The 15000-nt window shown below is 43.0% G+C and overlaps 1 protein-coding gene across 1 annotated transcript in view; it reads right to left on the bottom strand.

The window, feature by feature from the left end:
* galnt14 (UDP-N-acetyl-alpha-D-galactosamine:polypeptide N-acetylgalactosaminyltransferase 14 (GalNAc-T14)) overlaps positions 1-15000 on the bottom strand; it is a 110028-nt gene that overhangs the window by 28710 nt on the left and 66318 nt on the right. Inside the window, exons 3-5 of the mRNA XM_034580742.1 lie at positions 12486-12584; positions 3813-3880; positions 2453-2518 (exon numbers count right to left, since the gene is read on the bottom strand). Of these exons, the coding sequence (XP_034436633.1) occupies positions 2453-2518; positions 3813-3880; positions 12486-12584 (233 nt within the window). The remainder of the gene's footprint in view (positions 1-2452; positions 2519-3812; positions 3881-12485; positions 12585-15000) is intronic.

Consider the following 15000-nt stretch of genomic DNA (forward strand, 5'->3'; position numbering starts at 1 on the left):
AAGTCAGGAGGCCTGAAGCCATAAACTGTTAACAAGCCAAACGGATGAACCGTGCGTGTGTGTGTGTGTGTGTGCGTGTGTGTGTGTGTGTGTGCGTGTGTGTGTGCGACGTGAGTGCGCGATAATGAAATCCATCAGTGACATTATGTAGGACAAGTGTTGCTGTAGTTATACAAAGAGAGAGAGGGGGGAAGGAAGTGACTCTAAAAGACGAGGACGTATAAAAGCTCTCAGCCGAGACAACGACCAGCGTTAGAAGCGTTTCAGTGTTTTCTGCTCGAGCCCCGGTGACCACGGCGCTGAGGTCAGTTCAGAGCAGTTCACACTGAACAGGAGAACGACATTTTCAACTTTCAAGTTATAACCTGAAATGGCTTTGAAAATTGCATGCATTGTGTGTTATATAAAAAGGTTTGAACAACGACTAAGTGGCTCTAACACGCTGCTTTAATTACAGCGCTGTCACAGGCTCGGACACAGCGGGATCGTGTTCTGGGAGGAAATTACATCTCAGGTGCAACATGCTGCTTTCAGACGTAGAGCTTTTTTGAAAGTGGTCATTTCTGTCACTTCTTATTGATTTGAACCCTCCTGGGGTCCAATTATTTCTTCATATTAATATAGTTAAAGTTAGTTCTTTGTACTCACTCTTAAATAGAGAGTTTATTCTCATTGTACAAGACAAAGCAGAACCAAGAAATTACTTCTGAAAAGCTGAAAATCTATTTCAAATCTGACAAGAGACAAACCAATTAATATTGGTTTTGCACAGAATATTGCTCATAAGAATAATGTGCAGATACATGTCACATATCATACTTAAGAATTAGGTTTCAACTAATCCACAACCACCTAAATTTACAAAAACAAATGTTATCTAAGCTAAATTTCATGTACTTTTAATAATAAGTCTATGTCAGATCTATAAAGAGGAAGCATCACGGACCGATCACTGGGTGCATCAGGTCAAATTGACGAACAAAAATAAACACAACGTTCCTCCTCCATCTTCGTTTTGAACTCCTGATCCTGAACATTCAACCGGGATCGTCTGCTGAGGAACTGGATTAATCTTTCCGAACCCTTTTCTGCTCCGTAAAACGTTTTCAGTTCCCAGAACGCTCACGACTCCGTCACATTGTCGAGCTGTCAAGTCAATTTGTGTTTTGCTTTCACTCACATTTCTAAATTTAAGAGCGTGGCAGCAGCTCCAAATGGATTTCATAGAGGAATGACAAGCGTAGACATGATGCACGACTCGTCAGCCATTAAACTGAGAAACAACATCAGCGTGATTGAAGCATTAAATCTCCACACTGCAGTTATTTAGACATTTGGCTGCTTTTACGCAGGTTGTGTTTTTGGTATTTTGGTTTCAGGTATTTCTGTTTCCGTGGAGGATGTTTTCTCTTCAGTCCCCCCCCCCCCCCCCCCACCTCACTGGCTCCGTGTCCATCACAGCTCACAGGTTTACGCAGCTGTTCTGAACTTCTCATTAACGTTCCATTGTAGACAGTCTAAACCCAACCATAGATTTCTATTACGAGTTATGTCAGATCTCGTTAATCGGTTTAAACACTTAAAATAAACTTCTATGGATTTCATGTTAGTTATTATTGCTTTTATTATTATTCATTACAAATTGTCATGTTAAAATGTTTCATCACTTTTTAATTAAACAGCCAGATTTTTTAAAATCTTCTCTTATTCAATGTGGCGGCTGTGGCTCGGGAGGTAATGCGGGTAGTGGTTCGATCCCTGGCTCCCCCAGTCCTCATGCTAAAGCATCCTGGGGCAAGATACTGAGCCTGAACATGGGGTCATACGGTTGTGCCACTAATGTGTGAGTAACATGTCGAGAGTGTGTGTAACACGCGTTGAATGGTCATATAGAGCTTGACCATGTAAATAAAGACCATTGAATTATTCGATTTCCTCATTGTTTCCTTTTATTTTCACCAATCATTAAGTTTGGTTTGGACGATCTCTCTGTGTCCATTTCCCTCGCAGCACAAAATAAGAACACGTTTTCAACCCCGACTTAACCAGAACCAATTCATGAGTAAACCTAACAAACCCACAGCTCACAGCTCACAGCTCACAGCCGACCCCCGACCCCCGACCTCAACCAGGAGCTCAGAAATTAAGGTTTGCCTCATCAGGACTGAGCTATGGTCCCCATTAGGTGTACTGGTCCTGACAACGAGTACACACACACACACACACACACACACACACACACACTGACAAATGTATGCAGAAATGCAGGAATGCAAACAAACAAAGTATAGATAATTAAAAATGCAAATGTACACGCTGAAAATGCAAATGTGAATTCTCATTAGTAAACATAAACAAGCAAATGCACACCTATAACACACACACACAGTGCACATATACACACATATACACACACACACACACATCTACACACACAAACACACACACATACCTTCTCTCTTGTTGTTGCGGAGACATTTGACTTTGGGCAGTTTGATGAGAAGCTGACAGTCACTTTCTGGAAAAGAAAAACAGTATCAAGCAAAAGGAATAAAAGAATAATATAAAACAGAATCCCGCGTGCTGTGTGATGTTTTTATAATTTTCTCTAAAACTCTACAGGGAAATTAGCAGCTTGTTAAAACGCTCGGCAGCAGCAGGATGACAGTTTTCAGTTTGACGGCTCAGACATGTTGTTTAGTTGCTGTGCAGCCGGCTGTGTGCTCCCCGCTGGATTTTTGAGTTGCATTAAAATTGTATTTTAAATAATGCTGTAGTACATGTTGAAAACGTGCTCTGGTGGAAACTGTCAAAATGAAAAGAGGCAGGAAAAAGAGGCAGAAACAGCTGCTGGGATATGAATCATTTACCAAAAATAAATTAATATTAAAACAGGATTCAAAACAAGTATTTATGAGGTGAAAAGAACCGAATAAAAACACGCTTGAGGAACAAAGAAATCTTGTGTCACACGGTGTCAAAGTTACGTGGCCCTGAATGAAACCTCCATCAGAGACCTTCGACCCGGAGGAGGCGGCTGCTCCTTCTCTACGTGATGAAAGGAAACTCTTGTGAGGAACTGAGGCAGAAAAGAAATGTTGACCCACTCATAAGCCTGATTTTTTTTTAAACGTCTTATCTTGCAATGTTTAAGTAAAAAACATTTCTTGCATCTGCACCACAATTGAATGGGTTCTCTCTCCTGACCGATACCACATCCGTCCACCAAGTTTCATGGAAATCCGTCCTGGTCATTTTCACATGAACTCAGGAGGAGGATGTCTCACACATTCTCCAGAGTTTGCATTTCACACATTAACAACGCAGCAGGAGATTCTCCGCGCAGACAACAACCACAACGCAGCGTTCAGCGAGGGGTGGAGCATCAGATGGTGACAGGACGTTACGCTTTAGTTCCGCTGTGGAGATAACTTCACGCATTCGCTCTTATTCGCATAAACTCGTTTTTTTTCCGTGTCGTCTACGTGTCGATTCCGCTTTTATATCTTGTATCTTATATTTAGAATATTTAGATATCTCCAGTTTCATTGTTTTCAGGTAAATCTAAACTTCCCCTGGGTATCTGTGGACGTCGCTGCTGGACGTTCACACAGATCGACTTTCTCCCCTTTGACCCAGAACGAAGGTGTTTTCTCATCTCCATTGTGATCCTGAGACTGTGGACCCAGCTGCTCGGGACACATTCCTCCCTCTGACCTGGTATGGAGGTCTCATCTCTGTTATCTCTGACCTGGAAGAGACCAGGAATGTGTGTGTGTGTGTGTGTGTGTGTGTGTGTGTGTGTGTCTCACCGTCGTTGCTGAAGTCGTCCACCAGGATGATTTCATGGATGAGATGAACCGGAGTTCGGTTTAAAACACTGAAGAGAAAGAAAGCGACAAAAGAAAAGAGTCTTAAATATGCACAAACATACATGTACAATATACAGGAGGCCGACAAGTAAATGCCAACACACACACACACACACACACACACACACACACACACACACACACACACACACACACACACACACACACACACACACACACACACACAGCTGGTCATGAACCCATTAAGCATGCAGCACACCATATGAAACAACATATTGAAAATGTCAGCTCAAATTCCTGTTATGAAAATGTGAAACATGTTGCCTCTAAAAAAAAACAGTTTCATTAAAGAGGAAGATTGAAACATAAAAAATTCATAACTTTTACAGGAAGAAAATGAGAAAACACATTTTGTTCTGCTCCGTTTTATTTCAATAACCTGAGCGTTCATCACTCGCTCTGAATGAAGGTGCAGACGGAGAGAGGGAGGAGGAGTGAGTGTAGGAAGAGAGATGGGAGAAAGGGGAGGAAAGGAGAAGCAGAACAACAGAGAGGAGGAAGGGAAGGAGAAAGAAGAGCGTGAGGAGGTGAGTGAGGGCAGGATTAAAAAATGGAAGAGGGAAGATGATATTTACAGAGGATGAATGAAAAATGAACCAGGGAGATGAAGGCATACAGAGGAGGTGAAGAGAAAGGGATAGAGGGATGAATAGGGGAAGAAAAAGAAAATATACAGTGTTGAATGAGGGAGGAAGGAAAGGAGAGAAAGAAGGAAACTGGAATATAAAGGGAAGGATGGACTAAAAGAAATAAACGAGCGAGGGAATGAAGAAAGAATAGATAGAATGAATTGATAGGGAGGAAGAAAGGAAGGAGATAGTGGGATAGGTTGGAAGAGAGAATGAAGGGAGGAAGGGCAGGGTAAAAAAGATGGAAGAGGAAAAAGAAGGAGGGGAAAAGAGGAAAGAAAAGGTTTGAATGACAAGAATGAGGAAGAAAAGGATGTAGAGAGAGGAAGAAGGGATGAAGGAGAAAGACTGAAGCAGAATGAAGAATGTGGGGGGGGGCAAGGAACAAAGAAATGGAAAGGGAGAGAGATTTTCCAAGAACAAGGGATGAAACTAAAAAGAAATTGAGTGAGAAAAGTAAAACGCAGGAAGAGAAGAGAGAAATGAAGAGAATACAAGAGGAGGGAGGAATGGACGGGACACTGGTTGATTGAGACAGGACCAAAAGGAGGAGGTGAAAGTGGCGAGGGGAGCGAGGGATGAGGGAATGAGAGGAGCGCGGGTGGATAATGCCGGAGGAGGAGGTGTGGAGCAAACTTATGAGTCTCCGAAGCACCGGACCCCATCAGGAGGAGTGATGGATGCTGGGAGGGAGGGGGAGGTGAAGCGAGATGAAAGAGTGAGGGATAATAAAGGAGAGAGAGAGAGAGAGAGAGAGAGAGAGAGAGAGAGAAGAGAGAGAGAGAGAGAGAGAGAGAGAGAGATGGCAGGCTAGTAAGGGAGACAAATAACCCTGATTCTAAGTCTCTCTCTCTCCGTGGAGTCGAGGGCCGATCAGAGGAGATGGATGAACGGATTGATGGATGAGATGGAGGGAGGGAGGGAGGGAGGGAGGGAGGGAGGAAAGGTGTGTGTGGTGGGGGGGGGGGGGGGGGGGCAAGCAAATAAATGAAAGGGAGGAACGAGGGCCTGAGGATGGGGGGAGGGGGTGAATGAAAAAGAGAAATGAGGCGACGGAGTGGAAAGAAAATAAGAGTATTTATCTCATTAGTTCACATTAAAGCGTTCAGTGAATCAATCAGCGCAGAGATCCATCGTGTGTCCTCTGTCATTCCTGACGTCTCTTTTTATTCCCTTCATCTCTTTCTCCGTCCCTCTGTCTTTCCTAATCTATCCATCCATCTATTTTACAGTGAGCAAGACAGGTATGGATGAACACAATCTATGTTTCTCTCTGTACAACTCCTCTCCTCCCTCCCCCCCCCTCTGGTTCACAGGCCACTAGCGATGAGGCTTAACCTCCCCTCAGGCGTGTGGCGGGAGCAGCTATCTCCAGCTCACAGAAAATATTATCACCGCCGACAATACCACAGTCGGCTGCCACAGAATAGCGGCTCTATATCTGCGCCGCTCGTTTCCAACTTTCTATATATCAATTTTAGGGACGAATTTTTTTTGGGGGGGGGGGTGGAGAGATTTTCATTACCCACAGCTGCCATTTGGAGAGCACTTTTCATCCAGAGTGCCGCGAGATCGAGTTTCCACAGCTGCGTGTGGCCCCGGTGGGAATTTAACCCTGCTCGCTGGCAGTGGATGATGCTGCTGCTAAATGGGTGCTGATGCTGCGTGAGGGGTTCGGTTCCCACAGGAGCCGCCGCCGCCGCTCACAGCACAGCGAGGCGGCGAGGATATAAAGCTGCCAACCAACGTACGTTGTTTTTCAAAAAGACAAAGAGAGGTGATGTCACACTTGACTGTCGGCCATGGTGCAGGTCATCAGCTCTTTAGAAGCAGCGGCAACAACCATCCGACCAGAAACATCCATCCCTCATCTAGAGCAAGTAAACACATGATACGAGTGCACAGAACCGTAACCACGAGCATTTCTGCTCCGCGTGCACGACCGCAGCTCCACGTTTAGAAGAATTAGAACTTCTCATAATGAATTAAACGATCTCTAACTTAGCTGTTTGCTGCACTCGCGCCATCGTCCGTACAGTTTTTACCATCCACGCAGACGGTCACACCTTAGTCAGATTTTATTATCATTAGTATTATATGTTGCAGATCGCTGCACATTATAGAGCAGACATTAAAATGTCAGTCAGTTCAGAGCCTGGATAAAAACCTTTTACATTAAAAGTTAAAAAGGTGAATTCAGATCTGAAGTCCTGAGAAAAAACCTTTTCACACTAAGATGTAACTTTAAAGTTGGATTAAAAAGAGGAGAAGGAGCCAGTTTCAAAGAGTTGGGGCCCTTCCCTAATAAAACCTTCGCTGAGGACCTCGGGTTGCAACCCATCACATTTGGTATCAAAAGAGCTGAGATGAACAGAGCAGCTGATGGGTGGGATCGATTTTGTGTCTTGTGAACTGCTGAGACTGGAAACCTCTCCGGCACTTCTCCCACTTCTTGCCAAGCTCGTGCTGAGGCAGCGTCCAGCTCCACTCGGCCCTGAGCAGGATGAGCGGTTTAGAGGACGGACAGATGGACGGACAGTCAATTAGCTCGCTAACTGTGCTACCAGGCCTCCTGCATGAAACAGGTGCAGCTGGGAGACATCCAGGTCCGTGTTTAAGCCTCATCAAGGTTGAAGAAGTTGATTTTAAGTGATTCTGAAGGAACGATGATTTATAGAGAAATATCCTCAATGTGCAGGATGAGGAGCGGTGAAAAAGAAACATGGGGATCAGAGTTTTGTATGAAACAGATCAATTTCTCCACCTCTGCTGTTATTTCTCTCTATAATCAATTCTGTAACTTACACAGTACGGAGGGACGGAGGGCGCCGGTAAAAACTGTGAGGGGCAGTTTCTGTCCCATAAAATGAAAATCTTTATCCATGCAATACTCTAAATGATAGCAACATAAAACTACTGCTTCAAAATAAAATAAAAAAGCACTTATAGGTAGAACTAGAGTGCGAGTTTTTAAATGAATGAATAATTCATAGGTAAACTATTTGTTTTATAGCTAATATGTTTTATGGTAAATTTAAAGCTCAGCAAACAAGCAGAATAAAGTTCACACCCGTCCTACAACCAGAAAACATGAGCTGTCCATGGTCCTGAAACAGCATCAGTCACATCTCAATCATTTTGTTCTTTTTGTTTGTTTGTAAAAAAAAAAGTCTACGAGAAGAAAAGAAATTCCCTCTGGATCCAAAGTCCTAATTACAAACCTCTGAACATCAAGCAGAACAAATCTCTCAAGCTCCAGTTGTTAAAGCACATTTCACTTTATTCTGTCTCCATGACGACAGATGTGTTCAAACATGCGACACATCTGCAAACCTCCACTTTAATTCTCCTTCCTCTTGCTGCCCAGGATTCATGGATTTATTTACACCTGAAGAAGTGAAGCTTTCCTCTGTTGTGAGTTAGTTCTGCTCGGTCGCTTCCTGTACAAACACACCTCTTCCCTCCATTTTCTTTTTTTTATTCCTGTTGTAAATCAGCTGCTGAATTGTTTTTTTTTCCAACTCCATTCCCTACAGGTGAGAAGTCAAATTAATTTCTACTGTTCTGCAATATTACACTTTGCTCTGGGCACAAATTTTACTCTTTTATTTTGTATCCCCTCTGCAGCTTTCCACCGAGCTCACTTCTGCTCCCTCTCTCTGCCTGATTGGTCAGCTGACTTCTTCCATCCTCCACCTCGCTGGAGGAACTCATTACAACCACCTCCACTTCCCACCATCTTTCCCCCCCCGACTATGTTTTTTTTTAATATGCAGCAATAATTATTTTGTCGTTAAATGATCGACAGGACTTTTTCCCTTTCATCTTAAATCTTTCTCTGACAGAAAACCTTTCACAGCAGATCCACAGAAACTGTTGTTGGAGAGAAATCCTGATTCAGCCCCTCGCTACGTCCCTGTTCTCTTCTCTTCTGTCTCACCACCCGTGATGTATGACGCTGTAAATCTGCAGCCGGTAAATACTGTCTCATCACTGCTGATCTACAGAGCTGCACTGGGATCAAAAAACCAGTCTGTCCACATTAAACACAGTTTAATCACAGCTAATCTACAATAATCTATAGTATAATTACAGCCTGATGACACTGTGGTGCTGTATGAACAGTATAACATGATCAGATAATAATGCAACATGCAATAAACAGTGTTATCACTGATGATCTGTACATACTCCTGTCTCATCACAGCTGTCAATCAGCACTTTTAAATCTGAGCGAGCAGGAAGGAGATCAAAATGGAGGTAGAACAAGCAGAGTCCAAGATTGGCCTCGGACACGACTGCAGCAGAAACCGAAGATTATAAATCTACCTAACGACCGCTTCCTACTAAATCCTGAGTGATCAGTTGCAGGGGAAGTGACCCGAGCTCTTACTCTGCGTTTTCAGGTCCGCTGAAGCAGAAAGTGCTGAGCTGGTGCTGATCTAGAAGCTGCATTTCTACGCTCCCACCCAACGACTGCTGAGCAGAGCAGGACGGCTGGTTGGCCGGGTCACAGGCCGAGCGGCTAGTTAGACGGCTAAGTGACGAGAATCCAGGTATTTGAGTCTTTGCACAGACGTGGCTGTGGAATGACTTTAATATCTATAAAATGACAATTATTAACATTAATTATTCATCGTGAAATCAGTGAAAATGTGAAAAGGGTCCCATCTCACAACGTGAAAAAACTATTCCTGGATTCTCACCCTGATCTGGATCCACACCTGTAATTAATGGGTTCTTCCCTGAAAGTCCATGACGTAGTTTTTGTGCAACATTACTTCCAAACAAAAAGAGGCACAGGGGTGAAAACATAACCTCCTTGGTGGAGCCAATCCCCCAAACTGGAGAAATCAACGATCTCACAGATCAAAGTCCTTAAAAATGTCTGTTAATGAACAATTTAAAAAAGCTAATACTTGGCACCTTGTGTGCAGCTTTGGCGAAAAGGTATTTTAAGATTTAAAAAAAGTAATTAGTAATAAAATCAGTCAGTCTGTAAATTAGCTAAGGCGACGTTCCTGCGTCTGTAACACTGGATCCTCTGCAGCTCCGGAGGCTGTTTCACATGAACACACAGACACACACATGAACACACAGACACACACATGAACACACAGACACACACATGAACACACAGACACACACATGAACACACAGACACACACATGAACACACAGACACACACATGCAGCAACCAAACACGCTCAACCAATACAAAACCAAAAAACCCTCTCTCCACCTGCTTATCTCTGGCACAGAGAAATAAGATCAATTCTTCAGATCAGAGCTTGATTAAATATCGACACAGCCGGGCTCTCTCCCTCAGAAAGAAACTCTTTGATCGGGAGATGAAAGCTTTCAAAGTGCCCGTCATTGTCTCAGAAATCAAACTTATTAAAGTTGAGTCTGCAAAGTGCAAGAAGATCCTAAATTAAACCCTTTTATGATGCGGTTTCATGCATTCAATACACTTTCAGTGTTTCAGAGTCTCTGGAGCAAGACATTATTACACAGTAAAAGAAAACTTATCTAGACGTTAGGCCCCATTCAAGTTTCTCTCCACTGCTGCTTGGAAACTGACACTTTCAATCAGATTGTAATGTCGCCGTCGCTCGTCTGAATATCTTTCAGATCCTCTCACGTTTCATACGACTGAAAATTTCAGTAAACTTTTTTTTTTCAGCTCAGATCCAGTGAAGATCGGAGAATAGCAGTTTTGCCATTTTTCAGAAGTATTCACCCGTAAGATGATGATGAGGCGGTTTCTCCGCTCGATGCTTCACATTATCACACAGTCACATCTGGCAGCCACCGACGTCCTCTGCTGCTGGCTGCGGATTAAATGCTTTGCTCAAGGGCACAACAGCAGCCTCTAAAAGAACACTGACATCTAACAGCCGTTGTTCTTTTCTTGGGACAATTTTATGATGCGTTCATGTTCTCATGTGAATGACCGACAAAGGACCCACATTGAGATCCTAACTTTCTTTTGAGCCGTCGTTTTACAGCCTCAGTTCGACACTGTGTTCAGCGCCATCTTGGTTTTTTGAAACAAGAAGTAACCATATTTGGAGGAAAGGTGGGTGGAGCCTGACTGAGAGCTTGAGGACACTTCACGCCCACTTACACCTGTCATCTGCACCCATTGGACGGTACTAGCCGTCAATCACACAATATCGAATGCATAATTCACGCACTCCTATAGAAACATTAAATCATAACAGACTTTCACCACGACGGATTACGAATCTCAACAACTGAAAGCATCCACACTTTCGCTGGAAGCTGGAACTACTGGCTGCATGACTGCAGGTAGGAGAATCCATCTGAAATTGATGGTTGCTTTGGGTCAGGACGATGGCTAATGAGCCAAAACCTGCAGGAGTACAGGATGATCCAATAAATCTGCTGAAGCAAGGCAGCAACACTTCCTGATCCTGACCTCTGACCCCTCCACAGAGGTCATACATGAATATTAAAGATACTTGGGAAACACCTCTTTTTTGAAAACGTAGTTTCTATTAAGCTCCATAAAGACATTTCTCTCCACTTCATGTCTCCTCTGTTTTCACACTGTTGACTGATTGTTGTCGTCGTCAGCTGCCTCCTCGGGATTCAGTGACTAATTCACAGAGTGTAGATGTCAAGTGATCTGTTCCAGCTCAGTTAACTTCTCAAGTTACGCAAAGTGTTTCTGCCTTAAAGAAACAACATGAAACAGGAAGCTGCAGCACGAACAAAGTTAGCGTAGGAGCTGTCTGGAGCTGAAAGCTGCCACCATCACTTCCACATCGCTGGTGTGTGTCTGTCACACTGAGCACGTGGTTGGATCTGATGATGCAGGCGGAGCTCAGGGTTTATTGAAAAACTGAATTCAGCGTAATGAGACAGTCGAGCTGCCAATTGTCCCAGAGCCTTGAAAAGCTTTTTCCCTAATGGGCCATTATGTCAGTAAAACAAGATCAATTATTAATCTTTGCGTTATAATTGTGTCAATGCATAAAGTTTTCATAATTCAACTTCCTCTGGGTCTAGAGAAGCATCTTCGTGTGGGTTGTAGGGAGGACTAAAAGAAAACAGGAAGTAACTTTTTCATTTTGAAAAGGTTTTCCTGTCAAAATAAAAGCACCAGCACTGGTTACACACACACACACACACACCACACACACACACACACACACACACACACAGTATATACAGGGGGCCAGAGCCAATAGGAGCAGAGCGGCCCAGGGAGACAGATTGTCTTTTAATTGGTTGAAAACTGCAGAGCTTTGAGAAGGGCTGAAGGGGAGGACACACACACACACACACACACACACGCACACACACACAGTGTCCTCTGTGATAGTCAGGAGACGTCCCTGCTGACTGACTCACTATAATGAGCTGAACCGAGGCCAAAACCTGGAGGTGTCTGTGTGTGTGTCTGTTTTTGTTGTGTGTGTGTGTGCGACAACCTGCCGATATCAAACTTAAAGACACAACGATGCTTCAGAGATTTAGGGTCAGGGGGGTTTAAGTTGTGGTGTGTGTGTTGTGTGTGTGGTGTGTGTGTGTGTGTGTGGTGTGTGTGTGTGTTGTGTGTGTGTGTGTCTCCAGCATCTTGCTGTAAATTTGGGCAGCTGAATTTTCTTTGTCAACACAACAGTTTAATGACGGCTGATACTTAAATCATTAATTAAGATTAAAGCTCTTGATGGTCGTTATTCTGGCAGATTTAAATGTCATAAAACTGCATATACAAGTAGAACATGTAAATACAAATTAGATCAATGGCTTTGCATCGATTAAACCTCAGAAAAACTAAACCTTCAGCAAACCACCGTCTGCAAATCTGCAATCAATCGACGGCAAGAACCATTATTATGAACCAGTTTTGCCAGTAAACAATATCGTAGAAGATAAATTATGTGTGAAGCAGCAGAAACAACGTGATCAGTGTGCGTTTGTGTGTCACCTCCGATGGTGCGCAGCAGGGTGGATCTGGCCTCGTTGTGGAAGGTGATGATGATGGAGGTGGAGGAAGATCAGAGTCGTAGTGAAGGGTGGTGCAATTGGAGAGAGAGAGAGAGAGAGAGAGAGGAGATGAGAGAGAGAGAGAGAGAGACGGAGAGAGAGAGAGGAGGGAGAGAGAGAGAGCTGAGAGAGAGAGAGAGAGAGGGAGGAGGAGAGAGAGAGAGAGAGAGAGAGAGAGAGAGAGAGAGAGGAGAGAGAGAGGAGAGAGAGAGAGAGGAGAGGAGAGAGAGAGAGAGAAGAGAGAGAGAGGAGAGAGAGAGAGGAGGAGAGAGAGAAGGAGAGAGAGAGAGAGAGAGAGAGAGAGAGAGAGAGAGAGGAGAGAGAGAGAGAGAGAGAGAGAGAGAGAGAGACAGAGAGAGAGAGAGAGAGAGAGAGAGAGGAGACCATGATTTAAGTATAAATATCACCAAACAATATTCTCTGTACAAACTGCAGGATGTCAGGTGAGTAGAGTTTTCAATCACACATTTAGATTCAAAGATCCATTATAAGTAAAACTAGAGCGGCTTATACCTCCACCAACTGTCTCTTTAGGAAAACACATTTAAAAATCACTAAATCCGAAATAATATTTGGATCTGCACCATCACACATTCTTCCCTGATTCAAACCACATCCTGCCACAGGTTTGGTGTAAATCCTTCCAGTAATTTTTACGTAATCCTGCTAACAGACAAACAAACGCAGACATAAACATAATTAAAATGGCCGAAGAATCACATCAACAACAGCTTTCAAGGAACCAATGAAGAGAAAGAACAAAAAAACAACATTTTGTTTGAACAAATGAAAAAACTGAGACATATTCAGATGAAGCCGTCGTACGATCAAAACAACCAAACACATTTACGTCACACGATTCATTTTAAAGACACACTAATGACTTTAATACCTTAAAGACGAGTCACAGCCTAATCACCATTAATGACTCTTATAAGATCATTAGCATGTGATTATTTCACTGTTTTGATGCTGATCTTTCAATTAAATGTTCAACTTTAATTCTGCCTTCAACTGTGCACACACACAGTGCACATGCACACACACAGACACACACACACACACACACACACAGAGAGAGATGAGCCCAGACACATTGAAGATGAATTATAGATGATCAGCCAGAGGCTCATTGAAATACACCACATAACTGTCTGTTTGGGTGTGTGTGTGTGTGTGTGTGTGTGTGTTGGCGTCGCTGGGTCAGCAGTCTTTCTTCTAAAAGAGCAGACACCACACACACAGACACACACACAGCATAATGAGAAGACTGGCCTTTACCTATCAGATTGATGTATCGGTGACATTTTCAAACAGAAGCAGTCTGCTTGCTCTGCTCAGCTCATTTTTAAAAACCTCACGTGTGCGACTGTCAAAGCTGCAACACAACACACAACACATCAAGGTCTTTTTACTTTATCTGCCTCCATAATGACTGTTAATACAAAAACAACATAAAGAACATAACACAACAAATGACCACTTCAGTGAACCACTGTGCTTTTGTGACTTACAGAGTTTAGAGTCGTACATTCTCAGGAAGTTTAAAACCACGAGTGAATCAGTACAAAATGCGAGGAGACGTCTGCTCTTGTGTTAGACATTTTATTCACACACACACACACACACACACACACACACACACACTGAACCAGAGGGTTTATAAAGTTATGGTTTATATCCTGAGTTGCACATAATTAAAGATTTATGATTCAAAAACAATTCAAATACACAAGATTAATTTACCACTTCACAAAGCAGGAAGGGGGGGGGGCACTCATCACTCATCCAGTAAAAGGTTGTTTTGCTCGGAGACGAATTTAAAAAAACGTCACATCACGTTTGAAAACACGACGAAGGAATTTATTTGCTGTTGTGACGTTTCAAGCTCAAGACTCTTCCTCAGACTTCTGATAGATACAGCTGCCATCTTAAATACCCACAATGCATTTCAACTAACTCGTGTGATCCATCATAACAGTAATCAGCAATAAAAAACTAAATCATAATATAAATAAAAGCAGGTTATATATATACAAAGTACATTCTGAACACGCACACAGAACATTTATATAAAGTATATATAGAGAAACACGTCGGAAGTTTAAACACAGAAACTGTTTAATATTAAAGTTTTCATTTAAACTTCTGTCTGAGAAAGAGCAAATTGTGTGGAACATAAAACAACAGGTTCTGATTCACAAGACTCAATCTGCAGATAGTGGACGAGGCAGATCGTGTACAGAAGAAAACAGGTTCAGTTTGTTTTTAGGTATCGACGAAGAAACTGAGAAATCCAAAACTCTGGAAACTGGAAAAAACCCAGAGAAGGAACCAACAGCAGAAGGAAACAAGAAACCTGAAGCGAACCCACGAGGGAGGAGAGATGATGAGACTCAGGTGAAACACATCAGGGAGAGAGAGGCAATCAGCAGGAAGCCACACAAAGACAGGAA

This window comes from Hippoglossus hippoglossus, chromosome 24 (assembly GCF_009819705.1).
Source record: "Hippoglossus hippoglossus isolate fHipHip1 chromosome 24, fHipHip1.pri, whole genome shotgun sequence".
Taxonomy (NCBI): Eukaryota; Metazoa; Chordata; class Actinopteri; order Pleuronectiformes; family Pleuronectidae; genus Hippoglossus; species Hippoglossus hippoglossus.